Here is a 27297-nt window from a genome sequence, read left to right on the forward strand (position 1 = left end):
CTTTGTTGTCTTTCTAACATCATATTTAGCAGAGCACAATTTCAGTGCAGTCACTCAACAACTTTCAAAGCAACAAAACAGAACTGCAAATTACTGAATGCATGGATCTGAGACTCCTTCTGATTGACATTCAGCCAGATGTGGGAAACTGATATCACTGCACCAAGATCATTCATCTCATTGAAACATGAAAAAGCAACAAGGTAATAAATATTTGGACTACTAATGTACACAAAAATTGGTGATTATTGTTTTTTATTTTTAACTAAATAAAATAATTTATTTGTAGTTTTAAATAGATTTGGACAATTTTTGCAACTATTTGTCAATGCTTTGAATTAGCAGTTCCTATTTTCTTTCAACGTGCATTGTAGATAAAAAATTCTTTATAGTTTTTACATAATGCCCAGAAAGGGAGAGAGGGGCACTAGGGATGTGGTCTGGGAACCATTGCTCTGAATAAGTTGAGAGGCCAAATCATCTCCCTTTTTTATCATTATAAAACAGTATTTAGACTAAGTCATAAAGCCAGGGGAGATTCAGCTGTGAAGGCACTTAGAAGATATTTTGCTGTTGTTTCAAAAGGAAATGGCTAAGTACTCCCAACTAACACTTAGAGACTAATTATCTAGTTAGCATATTGTTGTTTGTGAAAACTTTTCTCGCTGATTGTTTTCAAATTGCAAGACTAATTCTACCTCATAACTACTTTGTTGTCTGACACCATTTCAACATCTTACAATTCACAAATCCTAATCTGTTCATCTTTACCACAGGCATATAATCTCTCTATACTTCAATTAACAGGTCAGTATGGTTTGAAGGCTCTCCTTGGAGAGGCCCAACCAATTGCCCTTCACCAACACACTCATTACTTGGCTTAACTCATCCTCATATTGAGAAACTTTTCCAGCTCCACTTACTTGCACCAAATCAAAGGTGGAGCTACAGATACTCATGCAGCCCCAGTTACACCAAGCTTTTTGTGGAATATGTGGAATAGTCTTTGTTTCATTGCTACTCAGACACTCTTCCTCAACCCCTGTTCCAATGCACTGAACTTCATTCCATTCTCCCTGTGCTTCCTCCTCTCATTTGCTCCAGTAATGATATTCTGTGAAATGTCTTCCTTCTTCCCGTACCATGACTTCTCCATACCAGAGCTGAGAGTCCCTGACCACATCTCATTAGTTTTCCCATACATACCTACCTACTCTCGTTGTGGACAAAGCGGGGACAGAATTTTTCTGACCATCTACCTTTTCTGCCTCCATATTCAATGGACAATACTTCACAATTCTTGCCAACTTCAACAAGTTTCTACTTTCTGACACATGCTCCTCCCCTCCCCATTCAGCATTTTGCAGGGACCATTCCATTTCAGACTGGCTAGCCACTCTTTCATCTCCACCAACCATTCCCTTTACTACAGTACTTTCTCACTGGTGATACAATACTGTTTCTTTCACTTCTTCCCTTTCCAATTATTTCTCCCAAGTGAAGCTATGACACACCTGCACTTCTTCCAATCTATTGTAATATATTTGGTGTCCAGAATGTGATCACCTCTACACTAGAGAACCCAAGTTGGGCATCATGGTAGCATAGCAGCTAGTGCAACACTAGTACAAGTTGAGATGGTCAAATTCGATAAGACCATAAGACAAAGGAGCAGAAGTCGGCCAATCGGCCTATCGAGTCTGCTCCACCATTTTATCATGAGTTGATTCATTCTCCCATTTAGTCCCACTCCCCCGCCTTCTCACCATAACCTTTGATGCCCTGGCTACTCAGATACCTATCAATCTCTGCCTTAAATACACCCAATGACTTGGCCTCCACTGCTGCCTGTGGCAACAAATTCCATAGATTCCCCACCCTCTGACTAAAAAAATTTCTTCGCATTTCTGTTCTGAATGGGCGCCCTTCAATCCTTAAGTCATGTCCTCTCGTACTAGACTCCCTCATCATGGGAAACAACTTTGCCACATCCACTCTGTTCAGAGTTCAAGTCCAACACCATTCTCTAAGGAGTCGTCGTATGTCCTCCCTGTGAAGTGTGTGGGTCTTCCCCGGGTGCTCCAGTCTTCTCCCACAGTCCAAAGATGTACCAGGTAGGTTAATAGGTCAATGTAAATTGTCCCATGATGAGGTTAGGGTTAATCAGGGTTGTGGGGCTGCTGGGGTGACGTGGCTCAAAAGGCCTGAAGGACCTACTCTGCACTGTATAGCTAAATAAATAAAAGCAAACTATGCTACATAATGGAACATTTATCATCAGTTTGCAGTGACTACCCCAAACTTCCTGTTACCTGTCAGTTCAATTCTCCATTCATTCCCACTCTGACCTCTGTGGCTTCCTGCATTATTACAGCAAGACTTAAGCCTGAAGCATAAAATGTCATCTTCCTTCTGGACATACTGCAGTCTGACAAACTCAATATGAAATTCAACTACTTCCAGTAACTTTTTGGCTGGATTTCTAACAGAATTGCCATTTTTGCTAGAGTCATGCTTCGGTGATATTGAGTCAGCCTTTCTCCATGAGCTCATCCTGACCCGCTGGTCCTGTTTGACTTGAGGTATTTAGGTTCATAGTCATACAGTATGAAAACAGGCCCTTCAGCCCAACTCACCCACACCAACCAGATGACCATCTAAACTGGTCCTATTCACCAACATTCAACCATAGCATTTTAAACCTCTCCTGTCCACCTACCTGTCCAAATGTCTTAAATGTTGTTATTGTACCTACTTCAACCCTTGAACATGTAGCTTCACATCACTTTATACATTTTGTCTGCATCTTCTCACTAATTGCCACTCTTTTACCCCCATGGCAACCAGAGTCTTATTCTTTCCACAGTTATGCCCTTTATCCCATCTATCACTTTCTATGCAACTTAAAACTATTTCCTCTCTTTCGTAGTTTTGACAAAAAGTCTTCCACAAATTTCTCCTTCCACAGCTGCTGCCTGGCCTGCTGGGTGTTCAAGAATTTTCCCTTTACTTCATCAGTTATGAAGTGTATTGAAATATCTTGAGTTTGTGGAAGAAACCAGAATCGTTCTGTGCATTGCCCAACCTGGGTGCTACCTAATTTCTACTGCAGACTGGACATGTGAGAGAAGTTAAAGGATTGGCTGAAGACAGTTAGGTCATGTACTGATATTTTAGGCTTGTGATGATTGATCAGCAATAATCATGATCATTATTCGCTATATATTACATTAGCAATTGGTGTTTTCCAAAATAGCCTCAGATTGTTCTGAGTCTTATTTAGTGCTATATTTACCTCTAAAGGCAGTTCATGTTTCAATGCTGGCTACTGATTACTCTAGCTCAGTTCTACTTTTCATCTTGGTTCACATATTTATCAAGAGCAAGTGGTTTGAGGAGAGCAGTAGACTGCTGCTGTGTGTTGCTTAAAGGCATCATTGATTACTTCCTGCATCATTTTTCTTAGACTAAAAGGTAATGGGTTAGTGGAAACTAACTGAACAATAATAGATTAAGTTTTTCCACTGTACCTTGGTACATGCGACAATTATAAAACAATTCACCGATATTACCAATTTACTCCAGTATCAGCTCCTATCTCTGTTATTGAATATCCTATATGAATAACTCAAGAGTACACAGCCAGCCTCTTGACTTCTCTGATCTCCCCATTTTCAGACAGGGTCACAACTGTGGACCAACATTAAATCAGATCCCTTACTGTTATTAAGAATAATTGCTAACAAACTAGCAATCTTATTCAAGAGTAGATTTGTATTATCACTTATACTATGTGGTTTGTTACTTTGTTATTATATACCTCATTCCACCAAACTCTGCCATCGGGCTGGCAACCACATCCTGAAAAACCCAGCACTGCACAAATGCCAAAAGCTCCAAAGCAGCTTTGTCAAGCTGCTGTCAGCCGCCTGTGCACCAGTAGTGGTGATGGGCTTAAGCCAGTCATTATGTCAGCAATAATAAACATACTTAAGAGGACAAAGAGTCAAGATTGGTGACAGAATCGGTAGACAAGTGGAGTAGATTTTTTCCCCAATTTCAAGTAGCTAGGATCTAAAATACACTACCTGAAGGGGTAAGGGAAACAAATTTCAAGGTTACAGAAAAAGTCGAATTGGAATCCTCTTTTGAAAGGCCAGTATGAGTTTAACTGGTTGAATGGTCTCCTTCTGCAATGATCCTATCAACACTTGTACTCAAATGTACTTTTAATATAGAAAATATGACAAATGACTTGACATCAAGTCAAACAATCAAAATTTTTGTCAATAACAGCATATTAAAAATCAGCATCTTAAAAAGAGGTAGAAGTTTAAGGATGACATGGTAGCACAACACTGTTGGATCACCACTGACCCTGGTTCAATTCCAAAGATATACAGATTAGTAGGTCAATTGGTCACATGGTATAATTGGGTGGCACTGGTTCGTTGGGCTAGAAAGGTCTGCTACCCTACTGTCTCTCAAAAAAAAAGTTTTAAGAGGGAATTCTAATGCTCAGGTAATAGTGAAATGATTAAATTTGGATCAGATCACATGGCCAAAAGTGGAGAAGTACTATCTCCGAGGGTAGAAGTGCCCGAGAAGATTGCAGAGACAACGTAGATGCCTAGATGAATAGCCACTTCCTGTTTTGTTATCAACTCCTTTAAAATAAGGGACAGCATCCCAGTAAAAATTTGTTTCCTAGCTGTATATCAGCTTTTATTGATTAGCACAAAGTGACAGAAACAAGCTCCTCAGCCCAACTGGTCCATGTTGACTATAGCATCTTCCCTGTCAGTCCAAGGTGCCCACATTCACCTCATAATTCCCTATGTACCTATTCAAAAACCTCTTAAATCTAGCAATTTTACCCACCTGACCATTTCCTCTGGAGGCTCATTCCAGGTACTCACTGCCCTCTGTGTAAAGGTACTCCTCATATCTCTAAAACCTCAACCTCTTGTACCGGAGCACTCTAGTTTTAGACTCCTCAAATGACTCCCCCCTCATGATTTTATAAACTTCTGAAATAACCTCTCATTCTTTTACACTCCAAGGAAGAGATCCAGCATGGCCACCTCTCTCTATATCACAGGCTGTGGCCCTCTAGCCCAGGCACATACTCATAAATCTCTTCTGCAGCCTCTCCAGATTAACATTGCCTTTCCTATAACAAGTGTAATCTCAACAATGATCATACTGAGCATTCAAAGGTCCATTACCAAAGAATGTATCTTTATACAACTCTGAAATTTGTTTTCTCTATATAGCCATGAAAGAAAGAACATGAAAGTCATTCAGAGAGAAACATCAAACCTCTCCCACAAAAAAGAACTGTGACCAGTGATCACTGGCACTATATTAGAATTACACTAACCACTACACTGTTCCTGATCAGGCTTTGGCTTTTCAAGTGATGGTGCCTCTTGTTCCTCAGAATTCCCTCCAGTAATTTTCCCACAAATGAGGTCAGGCCTAGCCTGCCTTTGCTAACATTCCTGAACAATGGAACAACCTCAGCCACCCTCTAGTCTTCTGGAACCTCAGCAATGGCTAACAATGTAGCAAATATCTCTACCACAGCCTCCACAATTTCTTCCCTGGCCTCCCATAAGATCAGGAGAGACAGGGTTGCACTTGGTCAGACCCTGGGCATTGCTCACTTTAATGAGCTTTAAGGTTGCAAATAACACCCTTTGTATAATATGCAAATACTTCAAGACCTCACCAGTTCACTTCATTTCTTTGCCATCCATATTTTCTTTCATCAACAGTGAAGAGAAACAGATATGAAAAATTTTGGTCATCTCCTGCAGCTCCTCATATAGTTGGTCCCGATGGGCTTTAAGAGAACCTAGTCTCTCCCTAGTCACTCTCTTACTGCGAGTATAACTGAAGAACCCCTTGGGATTATCCCTTTAACCCAATCTTGAGATGGCTAACAAAGTCACTTTGGAAAATATGAACTCCAGATAGTCCAGGAGCTATCCCATAACTGAATAAGAGAATAGTTCAAGACTTGATACACTTTATCTGCCGCTTACGTGTAGCTTCTGGGTGCTTCCGATGCATGCCTGAGATTCTCAATAGCATTCAAAATTCCTCCCACTTTGAAAAGCCATGGGCTAAAGGTTCCCAGGAGTCAGAAAGAATGTTGCTCTTCAATAACACACACAAATGCTGGAGGAATTTAAAAAGGTCAGGCATCATCTGTGGAAGGCAATGAACAATCAACATTTCAGTCTGAGACCCTTCACCAGTCCTGAGAAGCATCTCAGCCCAAATCACCGACTATTTATTCCCCTTGATAGATGCTGCCTGACCTGCTGAGTTCCTCCAGCATCTTGTATGGAAAGGAAAGGTACGTCGCATCCAGAGTTTCTCTGGTGAGTGGACGATTTCCCTCCACGCTTCTCTGACGTAGTGGGGGACTGCGTACGAGACAAGTTACAGCAGTGGTTTGCCACTGCGTTCTGCTGGGAGAGTTTCCAAAGAGATCACCAGCTCGTAACCCAGCACGGATGGAAAGCGTGCAGGGGAGCTGGCTGGACTCGAACTCGGGACTTTTCGTCCTGAAGTCCAGTACTGATGCCACTACGCCACCAGCCGGATCCATCTTGTATGAGTCACTCAAAATTTCCATCAACTGCAGAATTGTTTATGTCTATGTTGCAACTAAAGACCATTTATACTTCTGCATCAAGTGTACACCGTAGGGTAACGTGCACCTCCCCAAAAATGTAACTCACGCGTCGCGGCGACACAGACCGCAACAACTGTGATTGGTCAGCTTGGTAGTATCGTATTTCCGGTTGTTTTTCTCCGCCATGTCTGTACACTGATGCAAAATAAATAGTTGGAGATGATAAACCAAATTGTCAAATCTACCTGTCGACTTCCGAAAATATTTTAAATGCATTTCCTCGTCCATGTCTCTCGCGAAGAAACTCAACACAGTGGCACAGAAACCCCACTGCCAACTAGCGTTTTGGTGGTGAATTGCAGAGCGACGCAGACACAACTACGCATGCTCGCTAAGGCGTAGGGCTACACAAAAGTATAAATCAGGCCTACGGCGTAGCCCGTACGCACAAGTATAAATCAGCCTTAAGTTTCAAGTAAGTTTTCAGCACATCCTTGAATCTTTTTCCCCACCCATCGCACATTTTAGGATAGGTTGTTTGCTTTAGGAGTCCAATGTCAGGTATAGAAAAGACACTGTCAACCAACGTAGCCAACTGGCAGTGAAGAGAGATATTGACCTGGCTGAGACTGCTAATGATGATGCACTAGGCATTGCAGAGTATTTGAAGAATTTTGTGGTGACAACAGCCACATTGCTGGTACTTTATCTCTATTAACCGCCACAACCATTTCTCTCATTTGCTGCTGGAGTCCATAGGCCAGTGCTCATTAGGAGATCGGTGATGAAGAAGGTAGGTAACTTTAAATTCCTGAGTGATATCCCATCAGAGGATCTGTCCTGGGACAAGCACGCAAGTGCCATTTTAAAGAAAGCATGGCAGCACCTTAACTTTCTTAGATGTTTACAGACATTTGTCATGTTATCTAAAAGTTTGACAAACTTCTACAGATGCACAGTGGAGAGCATCCTGACTAGTTGCATCATGGCCTGGTATGGAAACACTAATGCCCAAGAACAGAAAAGTCTACAAAAAGTGGTGGATACAGCCCAGTCCATTACAGGAAAAAGCCTGCCTCACCATTGAGTATATCCATAAAGAGCGCTGCCACATAAAGCAGCATCCACCATCCTTCTCACTGCTACGGCCAGGTCCTACACCACCAGGTTCAGGAACAGTTATTATTACCCGTCAACCGTCAGACTCTTGAACCAGCATCGAGAAGTTCACTCACCACCACACTGAACAGATCACTGAACACAGCCTATGGAATCACTTTCAAGGACTCTACATCTCATGTTCTCAGTATTATTTTGTATTTGCACAGTGCCTTCTTTAGTACATTAGTCTGCATGTGCAGCCCTCCGGTGAAAAATGATACCGTATCCGTTAAATAGGGTCGTGGACAATTCTGATTTGATGGAGACGGACGTGAAAGCACAGAGGAACATCTGGAGGAATTTCTGAAATGCTCGTTCGCTGCTGTCATTTCTGCGCGGTCGGGAATCTTCCAGAGGGAAGGCCTCAAAATCCCCGGCTTTGCCTGCTGTTGACGACCGAGATTGAGGTTGAATCGTTCGGACAGAGATGGCACTCAGTACTCGGTGTCGCAGAGCTGATCGGAGGCTCGAAGTTTTCGGATGACTCAGAGACAGACTGTGGTCGGGCATGGCAGGGAGAGTTTTTCTTCCTTCTCCCGTCTGCGTGAGATGTGGGACATTTGAGAGACTTTGAACTTTTTACTGTGCTCATGGACTTCTTCATCAAGTTATGGTATTGTTGCACCGTTGTAACTACATGTTATAATTAGGTGGTTTTATCAGTTTTTCCAGTCTTGGTTTGTCCTGTGTTTTGTGATATCACACCAGAGGAAATATTGTATCATTTCTTAATGCATGCATTACTAAATGACAATAAAAGAGGACCGCGTGTCTTCATAAGCTAATCTTTGTGTGTAGTTTTTCATTAATTCTATTGTAGTTCTTTGTTCTACTGTGAATGCCTGCAAGAAAAGGAATCTCATGGTGGTATTTGGTGACATATATATACTTTGATTATAAATTTGAACATTCCTTGATCCAGTGAACAGTCCAACACTTACTGTGTATATGTGAGGCAACAGAAGGATTCCACAAAAGGTATAACAAAAGTAACTATCTTACTCTGTCACCATCACTTCACTGCTTAACAGGTCAGGCGCCTTTCAGCCTTAGGAATGGGTACCAACTTACTCACTCCTAATATCTGAAGAATGCAGTGTGGGGAATCAGAAACCATAACTAGATTTAAGTAGTATACAGACACTTAAAAAGGCATGGTTTAGGCCTTAGTGTGGGGAAAATATGATTAATATAGATGGCAAAGAAGCTGACATGGATGTGGTAAGCCAAATGGGGCCTATCTCTGTTCAACACTATGACATTTGGGATCGTAACTAAAACCATAATGGAAAGCTTAGAACTTTCCTCCTTTATTAATAATAATCTATCACAATCGCTGAAAAAAAATCACAAGATTTAAGAGCTAAAAGTACCAAAAAACAGGCAAAGAGGAAAGGGAGGAAGCTGAGTTAAAGACAGCTACATGAATTTAAGATTGGCTTTTGGCAAGGTCCCTGATTTATTCTGAATCGTATGAATCAGAAGCAAAATAAAACTCTAACATGTAACCAAATTTGGCTTATATGATGCTGAATAAGTTACTTGTCTTTAAAAATAAATGGCCATGTCCATTTAAAGATTTGATAGCCACAAATAGCAATCCTTGCATACGAGAATAATCCAAGATTAGCGCAACTCTAGCACTCAGTAATAGGGGCTTGTACATTCCCCATCTTTTCTTGTGTTTAAGTAAAACCAGTATGCTTGGGAACTTCAAAATAGTCCCTTTTTTATGAGCGGGTGCAACCGCCCAATTAAAAGTACTCGTTTTAAAGGACGAGCTCGACTGTCACAAATTAAACGGTGACCCATCTAATTGAAAAGCGACTCATAAATCAGATTTAAAGTCACCATTCAAGCGATACATTTCACCAGTAACGAATGGGACAGGAAATACAAAACGTGCACAAAACTAAAAAAAAACACAAACGCAATTTCAGGTGGTCCCGATTTCACACAGTTACAGCTTCACCGCATACTTGTAGTATCCGGTATCAACTTCGCACACTTGGAAGAATTTACAAAAATAACCATGTGCAGCAAGACCGAGGTCTACTGCAAAAATCAACTCGAATAGAATATTTATAATAATCGCATATATAATTATTCAATGGGGACAGTGTGAACTCTCACATACTTAAATTGCAACCTACATGAGTTTGCGACTGTTACTAAGTAATAAATTGTAGTCCCACTGCTGTCAATAAATAACATTAGTTTTGCACGTTCTTTGAGTTAGTTCAGGTGCAAAGGTGCGATCAGAGGCCCGCGGGTTTGGTTCTTTGTTCTCCGGAGCCCTCCCTCCCTCTCTCCCCCACCGTGTCTCTAACCAAGCCCTGGGCCGCTCACAGGCAATGGGGAGCCACTGGCTCATTACTCACTGGTTGGCCGGGGGTGCCATCAGCGGGATCTCCACCTCTTCCTCTTCAAATTCGTGGCCATCGAAAGAATCCACTTCGTCCGGGGGCAAGGGGAGGGCGGCGGGGGCACCAGCAGCAGCGGCGAGAGGGGCGGCAGAACCGGCGGCCGCCACCGGATCCGACAGCAGTGAGACCAAGGCCGAAGCCGGCGACGTCGACTCGGCGTCCAGCTGGCCGAAGCCCGATACTTCTGACGGCGAGGGCTGGAAGGCAACCGGGTCGCCGTCTCCACCCGGGCCCGGGGCCGCCGCCACCGTCACCGCCGTCGCCAGCAGGCATTCATTCCCCACATCCGCCGCCATCATAGTCGCAGCCCGCGCTGACACACGATAACAGAGAGGGAGGGGGGATAACTTTCTTTAATATATGTTATTTGCGACGGTCCGGGACGGGGTGGGTGGGGGTGTGTGAAGGCGGAACTTCAAGCGAGAGGAGGAGAGCGTTAACGGAGAGGGGAGTTCATGACTTCGTCCGTCTGCCTTCCTTCCGTCAAAGCCTGGGGTGGGGCGGGGCGAGGGGAGGGGGCGGGGAGTGAGCGCGAGGCCGCGCGCGCGCGCGCCGGGGTGGTTAGGGGAGAGGCGGTGGGTGAGAGTCGGCGCGAGGCTGCGCGCCTTCCTGGGGCACGGGGCGGAGAGTCGGCGCGAGGCCACGCGCGCGCGGGCGCGCGGACCGCCCGGCCCGAGGGGGTGGGTGCGCTGCTCCGCCCGGCTCTCACAGCGAACCATGCTTGTCAGCGGAGACTTCATAAAGCATTTCTTTCTCTCGCTCTACCCTGTCCTTGCGCAACTTGCGTCGAATCCTATTTGAGACTCATAGAATCGACTGCACTCCGGAGCGGATCAGGGGTAACGATGAGATCTGAGATCCCGTATCAGTACCTCCTCCTGAGGGGGGCGGGGGTGGGGGGGGCAGAATTAGGCCATTCGGTCCATCTTGTGCTCTGCATTCCATCGTGGCTGATTTATTATCCTTCTCAATCCCATTCTCGGAGAAGGATCAGTAACATCATGAAGCATTCCACCCACCCTGCTCAGGGACTGTTTGTCCCACTCCCATTAAGAAAGAGGCTACATAACATCCGTACCAGGACCACCAGACTCAAAACAGTTACTTTCCCCAGGCAATAAGGCTGATCAACACCTCCACACTCCCAATCACTACTACTTCATCATTTCCTGTCAGTCACCTAGACTCCTGTGTCTAGCGTCACTTTTGGGCATACAATCAACCTATGTACATATGCTCTGTCTGCCAGTACAAACAGGATCTCCCAGTGGCCACCCATTTTAATTTCCCTGCCCATTCCCATTCTGATATGTCCATCCATGGCCTTCCCCACTGATGGGATAAGGCCAAACTTAGATGAACATCACCTTATATTCTGTTTGGGTAGCCTCCAACCTGATGGCATGAACATCGATCTCTCAAACTTCCAGTAATGCCTACCCCCATCACCATTTCCCATCTCCTTGTCTCTCTCTCACGTTATCTCCCTGCCCCACCCATTACCTCCCTCTGGTGCTCCTCCCCCCTCCCCACCTTTCTTATTCTTCTGTGGCCTTCTGTCTCTTTCACCAATCAACTTCCCAACTCTTTACTTCATCCCTCCCTCTCCAAGTTTCACCTATTGCCTGGCATTTCTCTCCCCCCCCCCACCACCACCACCAATCTTTCAAATCTACTCCACAGCTTTTTTTTCTCCAGTCCTGCCAAAGGGTTTTGGCCTGAAATGTCATTGACTGTCCATAGATGCTGCCTGGCCTGCTGAATTCCTCTAGCATCTTGTGTGTGTGTTACATAAGCTTCTTATGTATTTATATTTATTGTGCTTTATTATTATTATTATTGACTTCTTTATCTTATAGTGTCTTTGTGCTGCATTGGATCACAGTAACAATTATTTGATTTCCTTTTACATTTTTATACAGGAAATGACATTAACCAGTCTTGACTCTGAATCTTGAGTCCTGCTTTCTCCCTGTAATCTTTGACAAATGGGTTCATATCAGGTAATTATTTTGCTGCTGGGATACAAATTATCAGGAGATACTAACCATATATTTTTGTTTCAAACTATCTGTCTTTATTTTTTAAAAAAACAAATTCTACTCTGTATTTCTAACCCAGAAACAACTTTCACTACCTGTCACTGTTTAGCTAAACTGTTGCTTTGCAAAGAAAGCATTCCTGAAGAAAGAAGAACACACAAAAAGAACAATGGAGGAACTCAGCAGGTGAAGCAGCAACTATAGAGAGGAATAAGAGTGAACATTTCAGGCCAAGACCCTTCATCGTGAACTGGAAAGAAAGGGGCCAAAGCCAAACTAAGAAGGTGGGAGAAAGAGCAGAGTATTAGCTGACAGGTTATTGGTGAAGCCAGGTGAGGTGGAAGATGGGTGGGTGGAGGAGAGGGGATGAGGTAAAAAACTGGAGGTGATAGGTGGAAAAGGTAAATGGTCAAAGAAGAAGTTATGTGGTAGGAAAGGAGCGTGGAGCATGGGAGAAAGGGAAGGAGGAGGGGCATCAGAAGAAGATGATGGACAGGTGAGGAGAAAAGAGGGGAACCAGAATGGGGAATGGAAAAAGAGAAAAGGGGGAGGTGGGGGAAAAATTACTGGAAGTTAGAGAAATTAATGATCATGCCATCAGGTTGGAGGCTATCCAAATGGAATATGAGGTGTTGCTCCTCCACCCTGAGCATAGTCTCATTGTGGCAGTAGAATTCCTCACCCACCCACCTTCCCTCCCACCTGGTCTCACCTAACACCTGCCAGTGTATACTCCTCCCACTACCCCACCTTCTTATTTTGGCTTCTGTCCCTTCCTTTCCAGTCCTGATGAAAGGTCTCAGCCTGAAATGCCAGCTGCTTATTCTCACCCACAGATGCTCCCACGCTTGCTGAGTTCCTCAAACAATGTGTGCCTTGCATATTATTCATGCATATCCATTCTTTATAACAGTGCATGATCATAGTATTAGGTAAAACAATAACAAAGTGTAGAATATGCTAGAACGAAACCAATCCAACAAACTAAACAACACACACATAGTGTTGGACTACTCCCGACTCAAAATATTGGCTGTTTATTCCCCTCCACAGATGCTACCTGTCCTGCTGCGTTTCTCCAGCATTGTGTCTGTATTGCTCTGGATTTCCAGCATCTTGCAGAATCTTTTATAGTCCTGAAGAAAGAAGGCAGGTTTCATAAGTTGAATTGATTTTTATCTCAGTGTTCAAACAGTTCATTAAGTGCTGTTATAGTTAAAAGGGCATCCTTTTTCAAGATCCCTATGGCACACAATGTCTGCAAACTTTCTATACTGGACTCTTTCAGCATGGGGATTGGCGCTTTTTTCCTTGGCATAGAAATATATTATTTTGTTAGATCATAGGGCGTAAGAACAGAATTTGCCCATTTAGCCTATCATCTGCTCCTCCATTCCATCATTGCTGATTTATTATCCCTCTCAACCCCATTCTCTTGCTTCTCCCTATAACCTTTGACACCCTAACTAATCAAGAACCTCTCAACCACAGCTTTAAATATACTTAGTGACTTGGCTTCCACAGCTGTCTGTGACAATGAATTCCATAGTTTTCTACACTCTTCCTAAATAAATCCCTCCTCATTTCGGATCTAACTACACGGCCCTTGATTCTGAGGCTGTGCTCTCTGGTCCTAGACTCACCCGCTATACGAAACCACCTCCCCACATCCACTCTATCCAGGTCTAAAGAGGTCTCATTCTTCTAAGCTCCGTTGAGTACAGGCTCAGAGACATTAAATGGTCCTTGTACATTAACCCTTTGATTCCTGGAATCATTCTAATGAACCTCCTCTGGGTCTTCTCCAATGCTAGCAAATCTTTTCTTAGATAATGGGTCCAGAAGTAATCACAATACTCCAGCTGCAGTCTGAGCAATGCTTTATAAAGCCTCAGCATCACATCCTTGCTCTTAGATTCTAGTCCTCTCAAAATAAAAGCTAACATTGCATTTGCCTTCCTTAATACCAACTCAACATGCAAGTTAACATTTAGGGAATCCTACACAATGACTCTGACGTCCCTTTGAACCTCCTATTTTTGAATTTTCTTCCCCTTATGAAAATAACCCATACCTTTATTCCTTCTACCAAAGCGCTTGGCCATACACTTTCCTAGACTATATTCTAACTGTCACTTGTTTGCCCATTCTCCCAATTTACCTAAATCCTTCTGCAGATTTCCTGCTTTCTCAACGCTACCTGCCCCTCCAGCTACCTTCGTATCGTCCGCAAACTTGGCCACAAAACCATGATTTCCATCATCTAAATTATTGACATACAACATAAAAAGAAGCAGTCAACACAAACTCCTGAGGAACAACATGTGTCACCACCAGCCAACCACCAAAGGACCCATTTCTTCCCATTCTTTGCCTCCTGCCAGTCAGCCAATCTTCTTTCCATGCAAGTATCTTTCCTGTAATACCATGGGCTCTTAACTTGTTAAGCAGTGTCATGAGCGGAACCTTGTTAAAAACAATTGAAAATCTAAGGGAGCAACATCCTCTCTTGTCTATCCTGCCTGTTACTTCCTCAAAGAATTCCAACAGATTTGTCAGGCAAGATTTCCCCTTAAGGAAACCATGCTGACTTTGGCCTAATTTATTTATCATATGCTTCCAAGTACTTTGAAACCTCATCCCCAATAATCAACTGCAACATATTCCCTTCTTAAAGAATGGAGTGACATTTGCAATTTTCCAGTCCTCCGAAACCATTCCAGAATCTAGTTATTATTGAAAGATCATTACTAATGCCTCCACAATCTCTTCAGCTAACTTTTTCAGAACATTGGGGTGTAGTCCACCTAGTCCATGTAACTAATCTATCTTCAGAACTTTCAGCTTCTCAGGCACTTCCTTCTGAGTATATATAGCATAATCAAAATTCATTTGTTTCAAAGTAAATAGAAAAAGAAGTTCAAAGTCAATTTATTATAAAGTACATACATGTCACCATATACAATCCTGAGATTCATTTTCTTGCAGGCACTCTTCTACCTGCTGCCATCAGGAAGAAGGTACATCCATGGTTGACCCCAGCTAGCGGAGGGCTCACATTGAATAGTCTCACACCATTCTGTGCAAACTCCAGAAGCTGCTGTGTATGAAAGTCCCAGGACATAAGCATTTCTGACATACTCAACAATCATTCCATGTTCAAAATCACTTAGATCATATTTCTTCCCCATTCCGATGTTTGGTCTGAACAATATTTGAACCTCTTAATCTTGTCTGCGTGCTTTTATGCATTAAGTTGCTGCCTTGCAGTTGGTTGATTAGATATTTGCATTAGCAAGCAGGTGTACAGGTGTACCTATTAAAGTGGTGTCTAAGTGTATGTCCCTCTCTTTCGTTATTGCTGCCTTTGTTATTTCTTGACATCTGATCTATATAGCTGTGGCTTTTGATTATCTTGTTATTGTTCAACAAGTCAATTTTGGGATTTAGAAGCAGGTGGTGGCTAAAAAGAGAAGCGAGATGAGGGAAGTTGAGGTCTGGTGGTATATAAAATTAAACCTGACCAAAACCTAACTATAAATACATGACCTAACTTTACCATTGTGCTAAATAAAACAATTTTAATTATGTCACTTGGGCTTAGCATGGTTTGGATAGCTGTTTTTTGTTGAGAAGTTTGAAAACGTTGTGGTGGGTTTGTATTTGTAGCAGAGCCTTTAGTGGGACAGGGATGTTTGGTGAAATAGGGAATAAGTTGTGGAATCTTGCTTAGAATCCTGACAGATGAGGGTTCAGTTTAACACCTCATCTACTAGACTCCTTCCAACAGAGCTGCATTAAAGTGCCAGCCTAAATTTGCAGCTCTAATCTCTAGTGTAGTTTTGTCCCTTAACCTACTGAACAAGGGGAACAGTTGCTACCATTGACCATGGCAGCATACACTTCCAATCATCCCAATGATGAAATTCCATAAACCACTTACTATCAGTGATCTCTGACCAGTGACATTGACTCTATTTTTCTTCCCATGGGTGTGGACCATTTCTTTTAATATATTTGCTAAATATTTCCAGCATTTTCTGTATTTCTTATTATGAAAGACTTTGTACAATATTGAGCTTACACATTGTGTGCAAAATATTCAACTTAATCAGGGAAATTATCCAGCTTTCTTTTGAACGATTATAACAAGTTTGCACAAAATTGCATTCTCCAAAACTTTGCCCCAAAGGTTAATGACCCATGAAAAGGGAAGCCTCTTGATGCTAATACACATGAAGACTAATGAAACTTTTATACAAATTCTACATCATTAATCCAAGTTAAATTGTTTAATTGCATATACCATTTTATCACTTCACTTTTATATAGCATAATCAAAATTCAATTTGTTTCAAAGTAAATTTATCATCAAAGTACATATATGTCACCATACACAACCCTGAGATTCATTTTCTTGCGGGCACTCTTCTCGCTGCTGCCATCAGAAAGTAGGTACAAGAGCCTCCAGACTCTCACCACCAGATTCAGGAACAGTTATACCCTTCAACCATCAGGCACTTGAACCAAAGGGGATAACTCACTCAGCTTCACTTGCCCCATCATTGAAATACTCCCACAATTTATGGACTCGATTCCAAGGACTCTTCATCTCATATTCTTGAAATTTATTGATTATTTAGTTATTATTATTGTTTCTTCTTTTTGTATTTGCACAGTTTGTTGTCTTCCGCACTCTGATCGAATGCCCTAGTTGGGTAGTCATTCATTGATTCTATTATAGGTACTATTCTATAGATTTATTGAGTATGTCAACAATAAAATGAATCTCAGGGTTTTAAATGGTGACATATATGTACTTTGATAATAATATTGACTATGAACTTTAAATCCATAATAAAATAATAAGCATAATAGAGTCATTGAAAGGCTATATCAGCTTAGGGATCCAACCAAGGTGCAAAAAGGCACAAACTGTGCAAATACAAACAGAAAGAGATAATAATGAAAAATAAATAAGCAATAAATATCGAGAACATGAGATGAAGAGATTTTGAAAGTGAGTCCATAGGTCGTGGGAATATTTCAATGATGAAGTGAAGTTGAGTGAAGTTAGCTCCTTTAGTTCAAGAGCCTAATGGCTAAGGGCTAATAACTGTTCCCAGAACGGGTGGTGAGAGTCCCAAAGCTGCTGTATGTACTCAGCAATGAGAAGAGAGCATGTCCTGGGTGGTGGGGGTCCCTGATAATGGATGTATGCTTTCCTGTGACAGCGTTGTGTGTACATGTGCACTGTGATGTAGAGGGCTTTACACATGTTGGAATGGGCTGTATCCACTAATTTTGGTAGTATTTTCCGTTCAAGGGCATTGGTGTTTCCATACCAGGCTGTGATGCAGCCAGTCAATATACTCTCCAATACACATCTATAGAAGTTTGACAAAGTTTCAAATGTCATGACAAGTCTTCGGAAGTAGAGGTGCTTCCGTGATATATTGATAATTACACTTACATGTTGGGCCCGGGAGAAATGCTCCGAAATAATAACATCAAGGAATTTAATATCGCTGACCCTCTGATGAGGACCGACTCTTGGACCTCTGGTTTCTTCCACCAGAAGTCAATAGTCAGCTTCTTAGTCTTGCTGAAACATGGTTAGAACATGCTGTTAATGGTTCTATATTACCCAACATGGGAAGAGGAATTGGATGATCATGGGGTACGTGTGCATAGATCCCTTAAGGTTGTCATGCAAATTGATAGGGTAATTAAGAAGGTGATGTTTCTGAACACACCCACAATATCCTGAAATGGGAGGGTGAGCAGCCAGAAGTTGTGGTACATATGGTACCAACAGCATGAGTAGAAAAATGGAGGAAGTTCTAGAAACAGAATACAGGGAGTTAGGAAGAAAGATGAGAAGCAGGACGTCAAGGCTAGTAATCTTGGGATTGCTGCCTGTGCCATGCGAAAGTGAGGATAGGAATAGAATGAAATGGCAGATAAATGCATGGCTAAAGAGTTGGAGTAAGGGACAGGAATTCAGAGTTTTGGCTCATTGGGGCCTCTTCTGGGGCAGGTATAACCTGTACAAAAGGGGCAGATAGCACTTGGTTCCGAATGGGGCCAGTATCATTGCGGGCATGTTTGCTAGAGCTGTTGGGAGTGGTTTAAGCTAAAATGGCAGGGGGATGGGAACCAGTATGATAGAGTTGAGGATGAGCCAGCAGATTTACAAGTAGATAATGTAATATGTGATATGAATGTAAGGAAAAACAAGTCAATGTGATTGGGTACAAATGCAGACAGAGCAAAGAGTTAGGTTGTACTACAGGGGCAGAATTCATAAGGGTGAAGAATACTGGATTGAGGTACTGTATTTAAATACACATAACATTTGGAATAAGGTGGATGAACTCGTGGCACAATTAGAGATTGGTCGGTATGATATTGTGTGCATTACTGAGTCGTGGCTGAAAGAAGGTCATAGTTGGGAGTTTACATCAAAGAATATACTTTGTATCAAAAGGATGGGCAGGAAGGAATAACTGGTGTGGCTCTGTTGGCAAGAGATGGAATTACATCTTTAGAAAGTAGTGACATAGGGTCGGAGAACGTTGAATCTTTGTGTGTGGAGTTAAGAAACTGCAAGCGTAAAAAAACCCATGATGGGAATAATATATAGACCTCCAAAGAGTAGCCAAGATGTGGGATTGAGATTGCAAAGGGAGCTGGAAAGGGCATGTGATAAGGCTCATGTCACAATTGTAATGGGGACTCCAATATGCAAGGATATTGGGATAATCAGGTTGGAGTCTGAGCTCAAGAGAGGAAATTTGTTGAATGCCTATGAGATGGCTTTTTAGATTGGATGTTGTGTAACAACCTGGATTTTATTAGTCAGCTTAGTGTAAACCCTTAGGAAACAGTTATCATAATATGATTGAATTCAGACTGCAATTTGAGAGGGAGAAGCATAAGTCACATGTATGAGTAACACAATGGAATAAAGGGAATTACAGTGACATGAGAGAGGAGCAGGTGGCTGAAGTTTCTGGGAATAGTTTACAAGGCACAGGATAGATATGTCTCATAGAAGAAGTTGTTCTCAAACAGCAGGGCTTGGCAACTGTGACTGACAAGGGAAATTAAGGACTGCATAAAAGATAAGGAAAAGGGCATATAAAGTGAGTGAGAAGCTGAATGATGAAGAAGCTTTTAAAATCCAACAAAAGACAACTAGAAAGCTATGAAGAGGGAAATGATGAAGTATGATGGCAAACTAGCCAATAATATAAAGCAGTATGCTAAAGTTTTTCAGTTTTATAAAGAATAAAATGGAGGTGAGAATTGATATTGAACTACTGGAAAATGATGCTGGTGAGCTAGTAATGGAGGACAAAAAAAATGGCAGATAAACTTAACAAGTATTTTGCTTCAGTCTTTACTGTGGAAGACATTAGCTGTGTGCAGAGGTCCATGAGTGTTAGGGAGCAGGAGGGAGTGCCATTGCTGTTACAAAGAAAAAGTGCTAGGCAAGCTCAAAGATCTTGTGGATAAGTCACCTGGACCAGATGGACTACATCCCAGAGTCCTGAAAGAGGTTTCTAAAGAGATAACAGATGCATTGGACATGATCTTTCAAGAATCACTTGATTCTGGCATGGTCTCGGAGGACTGGAAAATTGCAAATGTCAGTCCACTCTTTAAGAAGGGAGGAAGACAAAAGAGAGGAAATTATAGGCCATTTAACCTAACCTCAGTGGTTGGGAAAGTGTTGGAGATTATTACTAAGGGCAAGGTTTGGGGGTACTTGGAGACTAACGATAAAATAAGTCAAAGGCAGCATCGTTTCTGTAAAGGGAAATTTTTCCTGGCAAATCTGTTAGAATTCTTCGAGGAAGTAACAAGCAGGGTGAACAAAGGAGAGGCAGTGGGTGCCATTTACTTGCCTCGCATGATAAAATAAAATCCTATGGTATTTCAGGAAATACACTGGCATGGATAGAGGAATGGCTGACAGGCAGGAAGCAGTGAGTGGGAATACAGGGGGTCTTTTCTGGCTGGCTGCCAGTGACTAGTGGTGTTCCTCATGGGTCAGTATTGGGACTGACTGCTACTTTCACATTATTTGTCAATTATTTAGATGGTGGAATTGAAGGCTTTGTGGCAAAGTTTGCGGATGCTACGAGGATAGGTGGAGGGGTAGTTAGTGCTGAGGAAGCAATGTGATTGCAGCAGGACAGACAATTTGGAAAAATGGGCAAAAAAGTAGCAGATGGAATATAGTGTTGGGAAATGTATGGGAAGTGTATGAGATATGTTCAGACTATTATCAAAATGGGGAGAAAATTCAAACATTGGAGGTGTGAGGACTCCCAGGAGATTAGATTGCAGCAACACACACAAAATGCTGGAGGAACTCAGCAGACCAGGTAGCATCTATGGAAAAAAGCACAGTCGACATTTCAGGCTGAAACCCTACGGCAGGACTAAAGAAAAAAAGCTGAGGAGTAGATTTGAAAAGGTGAAGGAAGAGGAGAGAGAGAGAGAGAGAGAGAGAGACACCAGGCGATAGGTGAAACTTGGAGGGGGAGGGATGGAGCAAAGACCTAGAAAGTTAATTGGTGAAAGAGACAGAAGGCCATGGAAGAAAGAAAAAAGGGTGGAGTGGGGGTGGAGGAGCACCAGAGGGAGGCGATGGGTGGGCAAGGAGATAACATGAGAGAGGGCAAAGCAGATGGGAAATGGTGAAGGGGATGGGAAATGGTGGGGGGGGGGAGGCATTACTGGAAGTTTGAGAAATCGATGTTCATGCCATCAGGTTGGAGTTCCTCCAGCACTTTGTGTGTGTTGCTCAGATTTCCAGCATCCGCAGATTTTCTCTTGTTTGTGATTAGATTAATTTACAGGTTGAGTCTGTGGCTTTGGGCCTGTACTCACTGTACTCAATGTGCAGGGATCTCATTGAAACCTACCGAATGTTGAAAGGACGAGATAAGGCAGATGTAGAGAAGAAGTTTCCTCTGGAGGGGGTGTTCAGACTTAGAGGGCACAGCCTCAAAATTGAGGGGTGACTTTTTGGAACAGAAGTAAGGGGAATTTTTTTTGGCCAAAGAGTGGTGAATCTGTGGAATGCTCTGCCACAGACTGGGATGGAGACCAAGTCCGTGGATATATTCAAAGCAGAAGTTGATAGATGTCTGATTGGTCTGAGCATCAAGGGATATTTTGAGAGGGCAAATGTATGGGGTTGAAAGAGATCCGTGATCAGCCATGATGAAGTGGCGAAGCAGACTCGATAGGCTGAATGGCCTAATTCTGCACCTATATTTTATGGTCTAAGAGCACACGGTAACATTACAGCTCCATAAAACTCCGGTGGGACCAAAGTTAAACTCTTGTGTTAACTTGTGGTTTGCTCATTATAGGAAGGATCTGGAAGCTCTAGAAAGCGTGCATTGCAGATTTACCAGGGTGCTGCTGGATTAGAGAGCATACCTTATGGCGAAAGGTTGAGCAAACTAGGGCTTTTCTTTTTGGAGCAAAGAAGGGTGAGAGACAATTTGATAGACACATATAAGATTATGTGAGGTATAGATAGAGTGGACAATCTGTGCTTTTCCCCCAAGTCTACAATGGCCAAAACCAGAGAGTATCATTTAAAGTGAGTGGAGGAAAAGTACAGGAGGGGATGTCGGAGGTAGGTTACTTACACAGAGAGAGGTATGTGCTTGGAATGCACTGTGAGGAATGGTGTAGGGGCTGTACAACAGGGTATTTAAAAGATTCATATAGTCACACTGATGTAAGAAAAATAGAGGATTATGCGCTGTGTAAGAGTGAAGGGTTAGCTTGATTGTGGAGTAGGTTTATATAGGTCGGCACAATGTTGTGGGCTGAACAGCCTGTATGAGCTGTACTGTTTTATGTCTGCTTATGGACCAAAGCAACTCATGGACATCTGCAAGAATGGAAACAGACGTGGTCTATATAGCAAGTTGGTCATGCACAAGTCCTTTGAAATTTGCTGGAGATAGAGGAGTGAACTTAAAAATGAAATCAGGAGGGCAAAGAGGGACCATAAAATAACCTTGAAAAGTAAGATTAAGAGAATCTTGAAACCTTTCTGAATAAAGACCACTTAATTTTACCTCTGTTTGTAACATAGCCTTGCAACTGCAAAAACTTTCATTGTGCCCATGTCATGTCAAGCCTCAACTCTTCTAATGTAATTTTTGTTTGGTGCTCCCTCCTTCATAATTTGGATTAAATAACACATTAAATTATTACAGTGTCCTTTGCTGCACCAGGCCATTCTTGCCATATTCTCCCATATTTGCTAAACCACGATGGATTTCTCAGTTTTAAATTCTCATTTTTGGTGTTTAAAGCCTGTTTATAGCCTAAAGACTACACCCCTTCTTCCTTCCACATATACCATAATCACCATCTCTGCTATCTTTGTAATCTCCTTCAGCCTTTAAGGCTTCTTTCACACATTTTTCCCTCCATTGACTTTGGTCTTCTGTGCAGAATCTACTTAAAATTACATATTTCTTGAGCAATAATTTTATATTAATCGATTTTATGGTAAAATGTACACTCTATCTTATATGCCCTGGCCATGAGTATTAATGTAATGTTATGTCCTGTGTCATATGATTTAAGTGATCATGGTCTTGACCATGATTGTTCTCAGCAAATCTTTCTACAGAGGTGGTTTGCTAGTGCCTTCTACTGGACAGTGTCTTTACAAGATGGGTGGCCCCAGCCATTTTTAATACTCTTCAGAGATCGTCAGTGGACGCAAAACCAGGGCTGTGATATGCACCACCTGCTCATACAACCATCCACCACTTGTTCGCATGGCTTCACATGACCCTGATCAGGGGCTAAGCATGTGTTATACCTTGCCCAAGGGTGATCTGCAGGCTAGCGGAGGGAAGGAGAGCCTAACATTTCCTTTAGTAGAGACGTATCTCCACCCCGGTTCCTAAGGTTGTCATACCTATAAAGTGCTCCAAATGGCGTGCGTCTCTAACAGCCTCTGACAACCAAGTCCAACTCTTGGCTTTCATGTGTGGCTTAGCTACTAGGCCTGATGGAACTGTTTCTACTGACAAGGGAAGGGGCAAAGGTGGACCAATGGTGCCTCAAAACCAATTGCTTCGGGCAGGTGGGGTACAGAGCCCGCTTAGGAGAAGGAAAACTCTTGATTTTAAACCTCTGCTGCCTTGCGGTCATACCTATCCATGAGAAAGCTTCGGGAGTAGATACTGAGGAAGATATCCAGAGCTGAGGTCCCTAAGGCAGTTTGATATTGCTTAAAACTTCATTCTGGCAACCTCTACGACAACACTGCTGACAAGCTGTATCGACGCTTGCCCTTCCCTTGGACTACATCAGTGACGTGGAGAGGGGTAACCCGCTGCATAGGCAACAGCCGGTTCTTCAAATCCTCCCAGCCAGATTTGTGCCCTGGAGAGGACACAGTCCACCAGAGGCACAAACCCACGATCCTCTGAGATGGACGGCTACCTACTACTACTATATCCACCCCACTACCTATAATGTTGTACTTGTTAGAAATAATAAATGTTCTTTATACCTTTTGAATTTAAGGATGAGTAATTGAAAGCTCTTGTTATGAGGCAATCTTCAAAGCAAGTTTCAAAAGTTGCTCTTAGAAACACCGCTAAGGAAAGGAAAGTCAGTCATAGTCTTACTTCCATTAATGTAAACTTTTCACAGCTGCTCTACAGATCAATTCAAATTAGCTTTCCTGCTACAGGGCAGCCAGCAAAGAAGTTCATAATCCAATAACTACAGGCTGTCTGGTTAGTTAAGTGCTTGTGTAGGAGAGTCAGTGAGTTATGTGGAGGTTACAGAGTCATGGACTGATTAAATGAGCAGGCATGAAAATAAAGGGGAAAAAATCACCATCTGGTAATCTCTTCCCAACTTTGAAGAACCGGCTGTTGCCTGTGCAGCGGGTTCCCCCTTTCCACGTCACTGATGTAGTCCAAGGGAAGGGCAAGCGTCAATACAGCTTGTCAGCAGTGTTGTCGTAGAGGTTGCCAGAGTGAAGTTTTAAGCAATATCAAACTGTCTTAGGGACCTCGGCTCTGGATATCTTCCTCGGTACCTACTCCCGAAGCCTTTCTCATGGGTGGGTATGACCTCAGAACTCAGAATAGCACCTACTTTGGGATCTAGTGTTAGGCATGCAAATCTGGCCTGACCAATGAGAAAACGAGGGAAATTAAGACCTTACATCTGAGGAAGTTGACAGTGGGAAGGATACTGATGTTGGCTCACTTATATTTCTAGTGAATCCAGAAACTTTTGCAGAAAGAATATTGGTGCTTTTTTTCCCCAATACTTTGAAGTGCCAGTTAAAGGTAGTCCTGGTCTCAGAAACATTTAGGTGGGAAGGGATCACTGCTGCCTGATAAACTGCCAAATTGTGTGTCATGTTTTGAGATCTTGATCTCCAAATTCTTTTGTACATAATCAACTAAACCTGAGCTAATGCAGAGAAGGCAATGATCAATTTCATCATCTGCCTTTGTTGAAGATTTCTTGCTCCCAAGATATGACAATTAGTCCACGTTTTCTGGGCTTTCAAATAAACCTTTCTTTGCAAAGAGATGATATTGTCAAGTGGATCTTTCTCTCACAGAAGTTGAATATGAGGCCCATACTTATATATACATCAGGGAATGAAACAATAATGACTTGGAATTAGGCATGTAAATGCATGCAAATGCAAACAATCTTTATATTCTGAGGTTAGGTGACTCATTTCTATTGTTTTGGAGTGCAGAAGCCTTAAATTCAATAGTTTTGCATTAGTTCTGAAGATTAGGTCCTGTCCCAAAGGAAGTTTGTTAGAGGTGTACCAAGGACTGAGTGTAAAACTTTAGGAAAAGGGACAGAGTTTCAGCTGTCTTCCTAAGCCTGTAATTATTACGTGAACTCTAATCCTGTTTCAGTTAACACAGCACTTGACCTCAAATCCCTGTTGGGCAATGCTGTGGGAAACTGACAAATGTACCATAAAAATTCAGAACGTTTTAAGTGTGCTTCAGATCCCCAGAAATCAATTAGATTTAGGTTCCTTTAATATCAGAGAATGTGTACAGTGTACAACCTGAAATTTGTCCTCTTCACAGACATCCATGGAACAAGAGACCCCATAGAATGAATGACAGAACATCAAAGCCCCAAAACTAATCAATTGATGCAATAGGTAATAAGGTAAGTGTGAAGAAACATTTACAATTCTAAATTTGCCAGCAATGGTTTGGGAGCTATAGCTCAAGTATCTAAATGGTTCTGTCTATATTTAATTGTCCCTTTAAAGTTCAGGTTCACAGTCTCGGCTGTTGCTTATTTCCTGCAGTTGTTTTCAATACATTTGAGTCTCAGAGGACAGTTTCTTAACAACCAGATATAATACGGACTGTACTAAATGGATTTAGAGCCAGAGAGATAAAATATGAACACAATGGATGCTTTTTGACATTTCAATTCTAACTTTCATTTCTTGATAATTTATGCCTTCAAGTAAAGAGATAGAGCACAGTTATAAAATAAGCTGTGCTGCTTAATCATTTGAAGAAGTTAATCTGTTTTTAAAGTGGATTAGCCCTAATTCCAAATTTGTTATACCCTTCAGGGAAATAGAGGGAAAATTCCATATATGTTAATGACTTGATTATTCTATTTTTAATTTTCCAAATTGATTATCATGTTTTTTGAATGTTCTACAAATTTTGATCAAATATTTCTAAGAGCGTTTTTTACTAAGCCGATGGACTTTTTATGCAAAATAATATTAGTTGGTAGGAAAAGGCCTTCACAATAAACAAGTTCATTTTGATGTAGGTTCACTGTTGTTTCATATGAATGTATAAGTTTGTGTAGCTGTACATCAGGCATTAACAACCTAGGGTCCACAGACCACTCGGTTAATGGTGGGGGTTCATGGCAAAAAAAAATGGGTACCCCTGCTGTAGGTAAAGAATGATAGACAGTGGATATGAACACATTCCTGTTTTTCCATAGACGACTTTGGATGTTTCTACACCAATGTTGCCTTCTTTTCATATCTCATCTGAAAGATACAGCCTTTGCCATATTTTGTTATAAAGGACAGTGTTACCAGCAAAATAATTCAGAAATTTGTCCAGGAAATATCAATAAATAATTTGAAAGTTCTAAATAGTCTGTACCCAGGTTCGTTAGTTACTGTCATGGTGGATAATTTTTGGTGGGATGGGGTCTTTTTGGACTTTTATTTGTACAGAGTGAAATAGACATTGAATGTACAGTAAGATCAATAAACCAATTGATAGGAACCAAATGACCTTGCCTGGTGTCTCAGGGCTGGGTGTGTCTGTACCTGTACCACCCACCACCCCCCAGTACTCCTTCTCTGCCACCCGTCCCACACCCCTCCCACGCCGCTCCACCCTCACCATTCTCAACATCCTTTGCTCCCACTGGGTTTACAAACACTCTCTCCACTCCACATTGACAAATACTGTACTGTGCAAAAGTCTTAGTCACCCTGGCTATGTAAATGTGCCTAAGATCTTTGCACACTACTGAATGAGGGGTGATTGATAAGTTTGTGGCCTAAGGTAGAAGGAGTCAATTTTAGAAAACCTAACACATTTATTTTTCAACATAGTCCCCTCCTACATGTACGCACTTAGTCCAGCGGTCGTGGAGCATATGGATCCCACTTTGTAGAAGTGGTCCACAGCAGGGGTGATTGATAAGTTCATGGCCTAAGGTAGGAAGGGATCAGTTATTAACTTCAAACTTTCTGCATTATCACTCAAAGAGTTGAACTGCACGTGCATGTAACGAGAGTGTCTTGGACCTCCAGGTGGTCCACAGCAGGGGTGATTGATAAGTTCATGCCTAGGTTAGAAGGAGATGAGTTCTACAGCTCTCGTTACATGCATGTGCATTTCAACCCTTTGAGTGAAAGTGCAGAAAGTTTGAAGTTAGTAACTCATCTCCTCTTACCATAGGCCACGAA

At 42.1% G+C, this 27297-nt stretch overlaps 1 protein-coding gene across 1 annotated transcript in view; it reads right to left on the reverse strand.

Moving 5' to 3' along the window:
* Positions 1-10753, reverse strand: part of LOC140211499 (ras GTPase-activating protein 1-like) — a 122435-nt gene extending 111682 nt beyond the window's left edge. The window contains exon 1 of the mRNA XM_072281262.1: positions 10192-10753. Within this exon, the coding sequence (XP_072137363.1) occupies positions 10192-10535 (344 nt within the window). The 5' untranslated portion in view covers positions 10536-10753. The remainder of the gene's footprint in view (positions 1-10191) is intronic.
* Positions 10754-27297: the final 16544 nt, after the last annotated feature.

The sequence above is a fragment of the Mobula birostris genome, chromosome 17 (assembly GCF_030028105.1).
Source record: "Mobula birostris isolate sMobBir1 chromosome 17, sMobBir1.hap1, whole genome shotgun sequence".
Classification (NCBI taxonomy): domain Eukaryota; kingdom Metazoa; phylum Chordata; class Chondrichthyes; order Myliobatiformes; family Myliobatidae; genus Mobula; species Mobula birostris.